Source organism: Onychomys torridus, chromosome 10 (assembly GCF_903995425.1).
Source record: "Onychomys torridus chromosome 10, mOncTor1.1, whole genome shotgun sequence".
NCBI lineage: Eukaryota > Metazoa > Chordata > Mammalia > Rodentia > Cricetidae > Onychomys > Onychomys torridus.
The window spans coordinates 27,588,657-27,596,169 of NC_050452.1; the positions used below are offsets into that span (position 1 = coordinate 27,588,657).

Below are 7,513 nucleotides of genomic sequence, written 5' to 3' on the forward strand. Positions count from 1 at the left end.
TCAGCAGCAAGGCCAGGAATGTCCCCAACCCATCACTTCTCACAGTTAAATTATCCCACTTCATGCAGGGCTCTCACTCCCCGACCACCAGGAATTCAGGTGTCGTCCAGCTGAGCTAGAAGGCTGGACCTGCTGCCCCCCTAGGGACTGGCAAACATCAGCAGCTCAGGACAGGAAATTCCAGGCCCAGAATATCTTGGAAGTGGAAAGTGGGCTGACTGGAGCTGGGCACCAGGTCTCTGCTGGTAAGTGGGGGAAGCCAGCGGCACCTGTCTTGGGGCTATCTTCAAGGCAGACTGGCTTCTGCCCCTGCCAGCTGCCAGCTGCGTGGCTCTGACCTGCCCTTTGACTCTTGGAAAGGATGAAGTCAGTTCTGAAGACTCTCCACCAGTGCCAGTCACTGTAGCCCATTCTCAACCTGACTCCCCATCTAGCTAACTGACTAGTCAGGATTCCTCCAAGAGCTCACTGTGCTTGGGGTGAGGGTGGGGCAGGGCGGGAGGAGGATGCCTGAAGAAGCAGCTAAGCTCCACAGTGGAGCACAGCCTATTCTTTCCAAGGTGAGTCAGCGACCCTAGCACAGACCCAAGGACACGTGCCTACCCACCCCCTGCCCACCCTCATGCCAACCCCTTCCTCATCCCCAGTCGCCTCCCCCTTCTAGGTCTGTAAAATCTTCCAGAGCTGGAACAAGCTGCCACCTGCCACCGTAGCCATAGGTGGTTTCGTGTATGCTTTGAGGTGCATGCTGCCACTGCTTACGGCCACCCCTAGGCTCCTTGCATTGGGTGCATGGGGACCATACACATTTACACAAATGATTCAGCAGAGTGACAGACACACCAGACCAGGTCACTGGCCTTCCAGTCTGGCTATTTACACTCTGGCAGGTAGTTCAACCCCAATCCTCGGGGCCCAGCTTCCTCCTCTGGGAAGCCAACGAGATGTCTTTCCTATCCACAAGTAGCCTTGTTGTGAGAGTTGGCGGGGACAGGGTGTGGAAGACAGTGAGCAACGGGTGGGAGTGGGGCGCTCCATTTGGAGCCCAGCAGCGCCAGGCTGGAGGGAGAGGGGAAAGGGCCTCCCCTTCGGGAGAGCGGGAAGGAGACTCGGCTCCATGCTGCACCAGCTCCCAGAGCAAGCCCCAAGACAGAGGGGTGCCTGGGTGCAAGCTACACCACGGGACACTAAGACTGACAGGAAAACCAGAGCTCAGCGCTCTGAAGTCCCCGCTCAAGTAGACACACAGACAGGTAAGAACCCAAGCGGACAGGAAGGCGGGATCGGCACCCTGCGGCGCCAGAGCCTTCGAAAACGCCCGCGTGGCTTCCTGTGGTTTATTAAGAGTTCTGCAAAGTGCTTGAAGCAGGCCACGGGAGCCTCCCGTTTGACCCCAGCGCACACTCGTTTATAAATTTCTCTTCTGTAGGAACCGGCTATATACAGGAACAACGACTGAAACCTTAGAAAAGAGACGGCGGCGCTCGCCTTAGGTCCTCCGGCCGCGTGGTGCGGTCCCCATCGAGGTCCTGGCTCCCAGGTTCAGAGGTGGGGCGCATAGAAGGCGGGCGCGCCATACGTCTGCGAGCCCAGCACGAAGGGCGAGAGCACGGCGGGGCTGGACAGGAAGGGCAGCTGCGCGGCGCACACCAGCCCGCCCGGACTGTGCGCCGGGTACCCGGCCGGGCCGTGCAAGGCGAGCGGCGCGCCCATGGGCGGCGAGGGGCTGAGCGGACTGAGGCCGCCGGGCAGTCCCGCGCCGGGCCCTGCTCCTGGGCCGGGGCCCCCGCCGCCGCCGGTCGGCGCGCTCGTGTCGGCGCCTGGGTTTTGCTTCTTCCACTTGGTTCGGCGGTTCTGGAACCAGATCTTCACCTGCGTCTCGGTGAGGCTTAGCGACAGCGCCAGGTTGAGGCGCTCGCACACCGACAGGTAGCGAGTGGCCTTAAACTTGTTCTCCAGCGCCACGAGCTGCTCGTAGGTGAAGGCGGTGCGCGCGCGCCGCGGTTTCCCGGACTTGGAGTCCGAGCCCGTGCGCTTCCGCTTGGGCTTGGTGGCCACGGCCGCGCCCTGCGGGGTGCTCCCCGCGCCCCCCGCTCCCGTAGCCGTTGCAGGCGGGCCCGGGGCTGCGGGCGAGTTCCCACGGGGCCCTGGGGCTGCGGCCTCATCCACGGGGGATGCCTCGACCTCGGCCGCTCCGGGGCAGCCCGACCCGCGGGCCCCGAGGCCGCCGCTGCCTCCCCGCACCTCCTCCGTGCCGTGAGCATCCTGCACCTCGGGCGCCTCGTCCTCGTCCTCGTCCTCCGGCGCTTCATCCTCGCTGTCGGCGGTCGGGCTGCGGCCGCTGCCGCTGCTGTAGCCGTTGGCCTCGGCCTCGTCCGCCCTGTAAGAGTCTCCGGCACCTGCGGGCGGCGGAAAGGAAGAGAACACAGGGTCAGCCCGGCACCCAGCCGCACTGCCCGCTCCCTCCCGGCGAGATTCTTTTTATCTCGTTGGTTTTCTTCTCTTCCCCGTTTGCTCCCTCCCCCCAAAGATTTTCTTTTCCTCCCTCCTTGCAGCCGTTCCTCCTCGCTGCTTGCATTTCCTCTCTGCCTTCCTTCCCTAGGACCCTGTCCGCCTCAAGCTGCTTTTGCTACCCATGGTCAGTCCGCACCTCCGCCTTTAGGCGGACCTCGGAGTGTACAGGGGAGAGAGAGCTCTGATCGATTCACGGGGCAGATACAAACTTAATTAAACTCATTTTGTGTAATGTACAAACTAGTTAAAGTCCATTTAATTTATTTCGGCGTATATTACCTTCCAATTACAACGGCGCGGGGCTAGCCAATTACGGCACACTTAATAGCTGGAGGGGCCAGAGGCCTGGGGTGGGGTCGACCGGCTGAGAGAAGGCCATTTTTTGGGGAACCAAAATCAGTCGCCCTGGAGCTGTCCCTACCCTCAGGCTTCAGGCCCTGAAAACTAGGCGTCGAGAAGTGCTGGCTCCCCTGCCAGCCCTGGGACCCCAACTACCTCGCTCCCCAACAACACTGTCTCTAGTGGGCTCCAGCCTCCCCTAAGCTGGTCGAGTTTGGAGGCTGGAAAAGGGCATTATGAACCACTCCGCAGGAGCCTGGGAGGGGATCTGAGCATCAGTCCCGCAGAATCCAGACAGAAGCTGCCGCTGTGACTGTATTTTGTCTCTGAAATTTGGAAAGCTGTCTGTTTCCTATGCAGGAATTTGAGGACCGTCCATGCCTCTCGCCCACAGGTGGTCTCTAAATGCCAGAGGAGCCCTCCAAGCTTTCCAACCCAGTGCCTGGGTTCTGCTCTCAGGTCGGCTCGACTCCGACATACTGGAGCATAAACGGTAATTCATTCCCCGAGTTCAAAAAACCCAGATCGCATGAAGACTGTGAAATGTCATGTCCTCAACTCCCAGGCCTTAGCAGGGCAACTATTCCCGGGCGACCCTTAGCCATCCACGCCTCTGCCTGGTTGCCCTCCTCAACTGTTCGGGGCTAGCTCCGTCCCTACACAGCTCCAGCAGGCAGCTGTGGGTTCCTGGGAGCTCAGCCTCTTGGCGGAGAGCCGGGAGGGGGTCCGACTGCAGCCTGCGGGACCTGCTTTTCCTCCCTCTAGGAATGGAAAGTCAATGCAGAAGTGCTGGCAGAGCTGGTGGCCCCAGTCCGGTCCACCCCGAGCTTTCTGGTCGGTGCGAGGCGCAGGGGCCAGGAAGTTGGAGGGAGGACGGGGGAGGGGCGCAAAAAGCAATCAGGAGCTGGTCGAATGCAATTCGCGATCAATAGCGGCCCCTAATAAGTGTAATAGGTTTTAATCGAGTAATTATCCGAATTTTGACCCTATAATTTAGATGTTCGGGGGGAGTTTGCAAGGTGCTTGAAAGAGATATGCATGCGCCGTAATGGGATATCGACCGCAAAGGGGGCGCGGGCCGCCCCATTACCGGCCGCTTTCCGCCGCTAAGCACATTTCCCTTTAACTGTAATCGAAGGGATTTAATTGTTTTTCCAGAGATAACCAGCGTTTTGTCACAATTAGTCTGATTTGTCCAAAGGGGGGGCGCTGGGGAGGCCACGGTGGGGGTGGGTAAGTCACCAAGCCAGCCGCCGCATGTCCCTTCGCCTCCAGCACCGACTACCCTCCAAAGGCGGAGACTGACTAGGCGAATCCTTGACCGTTGTCGCAACGCTAAAGCCCCACATCTGGCCCAGCACAGCCTTTCCGGAGGCGTCCAGCAGCGCGGGCCCTAGAGTCCGGATCGGGAGGAGGCTCGGGCTGCGCGGGGCGCGGACCCCGCGCTCTGCGAACTTTCCCCCGAGCCTGGCCTGAGTGTGTCAGGCCCAGCTCGCCACGGGCTCCCGGGAGCATAAACCTTCCGGAGCAGTCAGTGCCCTCGCCCCCGGCGTCCCCCCCCTTGCAATACTCACTTGTAGGCTCAGCTCCCGCAGCCGCTGCAACTCCCGTGGCGCCGGAAAGGGTTCGGCGTTCCAGCTCTGCGCGCGGCGAGCGTCCGGAGGCAGCGGGGACCGGGACGCACGCCGCCGCCGCCGCCGGGGCGCACGGGGCGCACGTAGCGGGCACCACAGGGCCCAGTAGCACGCACCGGCGTCTCCTGCTGTTGAACTTGTTGGGATCTAAGATGTCCAGCACTGAGAAGGAGGTGGGGCGCGGGGGCGCGGCGGGCCGGGCCGCTCCACCCCCCTCTGGCACCGCGGGCGCAGTGTCGCTGGCCGCGAGCGGTGGGACTCCGGCCCGGGGGAAGATGGGCAGCTCGGCTCGTCCGTCCATAGCGTCCCGAGCAGTCGCCGCAGGAGCGGGCGGGGCGGGCCCCGAGGCGGGCCCGGGCGGCGGCGGCGGCAGCGCGGGGACGTCCCCAGGTGCCGCCGGGCCGCTGGTACTCATGCCGGCCTCGGGCCGCTCAGGCGGCTCGGGCCCCGCTGCCTACTGGGCTCCCATCCCTGCGCCCCGCGAAATCAGCCTCAGCCCAGCTGTTCCCCGGCGCTGCGCTCCGCTGGGCGAACGCTGTCCGGCGTCGTCTCCGCCACCGCTTCAGGCGCCCGCCGCGCCCGGCCAGTGCATTTATGGCGGCCCCGCCGGAGGCGCCCACGCGCCCACACGCCGCACACACGTGCGCCCGCAGGCCGCCGCGGGGTTCCGCCACCCTCGTTAGCGCGCACGCCTAATTGGCTGCGAACGGTCCCCGGCGGAGTAGGCGGGCCCGGTGCAGGACACACGGACTGAGCCGCAGAGGCAGACAGACAGACGCCCTGCCGGGAGCCACAGCACAATCCGCTGGAGGGTGTCGCGGTCAGCACCGTGCCTCTGCGCCTCCGAGGGGCTGGAAACTGCGTGCCCGCCTCCTCAGCGAAAGGGGAGGAGACAGCCGGCTTTTAAATAATTGCGGGATCAGGCGGCGGTGGAGGGCTGCGGAGGCCCCGGTGCGTGAACCCGGCAAGCCCTGAGTTGGGCTGGACATCCCAGCTCAGGGTACCGCTCTGGGGCAGGTCTCTCCTGCTGCCATGGCACGCGTGCTTCTGGGCTCCCGTGCCCTCCGCAGCTGGGACAGGGGAAGAGTGGGGACTCTTGCCGGTTCTGAGTCTCTGCAGGGTCCTCAGCCCCTTGTGGGGCGTCTTCCCAGGGTCTGGGCTTCGCAGCCCTCGGTTGCTGTCTTTCGTGGCTGGAGCTCTCCAGTCAGGATCTCTGCCCCTCCAGCCTCGCCAGCCCTGACTCCCGCCCCCTTGGCTCGATCAAATTAGGGACCGCACGAAATTCCCTCAAGGGGCGGGGCTGGCTGCCGCGAGTGATGCTCATTAGAAGTGGAATCGAAATGAGGAGGGCTAGGCGGCCCTCTCGGTCCCCGCCCCCCGAAAGGGTGACTGAAAAATCGCACAAATAGCAGGCGGCCTACATAAAGATCGATACCCTTCATGTAATGGGAAAATATGTGTTTCTTCCAGAAATAATACGGAAACCACCCCCCTTCCCGCTCCTAAAGATATCAGAAGGGCTGTTCGAGGCCTGAGTATTTGTGCACGTCTTGTCCACAGGCTGGATATTATCAGGACAGGCTGGATAATTTCAGGACAACCTCGGAAGATCGAGCCTGGCTTCGGAGTGCTTTGCTTTCGAAGGTCATGAGTTTCCCTCCTCCTCTGGCTCAGGCCAATGAGCTGACCCGCCTCTGATGGACCCAGGTGGGACCCGGCGGTGGAACTCCTGCCCAGGGTGTGAGTGTGTGCACCACCGATGACGCGTGCTTCAGCGGGTATGCTCTCCTCCTCCCACTGCGGTCCCGGGAGCCTGCTCTGCACAAGGACGGTCCTTTGCAATTACCGCGGGCAATGATCCTTCGGAAGCAGAAATTAAAAGTTAGGAGAAATAATGGGGGACCGATCGCCTGTAATTTGGGCCAAGCTCGGACATGCTGAGCCTCTGGGAGGCTGGGATAGGAACCGGGGGGGGGGGGGGAGTGTGTAGGGCTCTCTTCCCCCCTCAGTTTCTTCCCTGCCCCCTCCTACCCTCACCGCGTGCTGGTCCATCCTGAGATTCTAATCAGACCCACAACACTGTGTCCTTCCTTGCCAGGACTTGATTATTCTTTATCTTTAAATTATAAATCACCTCTGGGGAAGGAGGGTGAGTAATCTCTCATCGCATGAGGTAATTATCTCACTTCCCGCCCCCCTCCACCTTGGTCTTCACTCCCTCATCTCAGCTGAATTTGAATATAGATGTACACGCCCCATTCTCTTTCACACACACACACACACACACACACACACACACACACACACACCACTCATTCACAAGCAATCAACACACAAGCAGGATTCATTCATGAGCACCCATACACAGTCAGAAGGTGGCTCACAAGTGCAGGGCACTTCACCCCTCACCCCTCCCTCACCTGCTCCTCCTTCCCCTTTCTGTCTCTTTTAAGTCCTTTGGTGAGGAGCACACACAGGCGGGATGCCAGGCCCCCATCCTCTTCCTGGGAAGCAGAGCCACTGACTGGGTGCAGAAGGGAGCTTCTTTGAGGGAGGGGATGGCAGGACAGGACAGGCCTCATGTGCAGACCTTGGAGCTGGCTCCAGGTAGTGGAGACTCTGTGTGATGTCCCTGCAAACATACTCCCCACCACACACACACCCCGCAAACACTTGTCACCAGCACAGGTCGCCAGAGAGGTAAATTGTTGCCAAACATCTAACAGCAGACACGGCACCCACACCTTCCTGAGTGGGTGAGGGGCTGGCATGGCTGCACTTTCAGCCAAGGCAATCCAATGACCTGTTCAGCCGCCTCTGTACAGCTTTCCTTCAGGACAAGCAAATTCAAGCAAAGTGGAATTTCCTAGAATGTAGGTGAGATTTACTGCTAGGACATAGTAAGTACAACGTATGGAATAAGATAACGTGTCATAGAAAATATACAACTGAATGTTGATTGTTTTTTGTTCTGTTTTGGGTTCCCCACCACCACCACCACCACCAACACACACACACACACACAC

At 61.0% G+C, this 7,513-nt stretch overlaps 1 protein-coding gene across 1 annotated transcript; it reads right to left on the reverse strand.

Moving 5' to 3' along the window:
- Positions 1 to 1,542: 1,542 nt before the first annotated feature.
- On the reverse strand, positions 1,543 to 4,902 carry Nkx1-1 (NK1 homeobox 1). Its single transcript, XM_036200426.1, has 2 exons — positions 4,428 to 4,902; positions 1,543 to 2,399 (listed from the first exon to the last, which is right to left on the reverse strand). Exons 1-2 carry the CDS (start codon positions 4,900 to 4,902, stop codon positions 1,543 to 1,545), a joined length of 1,332 nt encoding a protein of 443 aa, XP_036056319.1.
- Between the last annotated feature and the right edge of the window lie 2,611 nt (positions 4,903 to 7,513).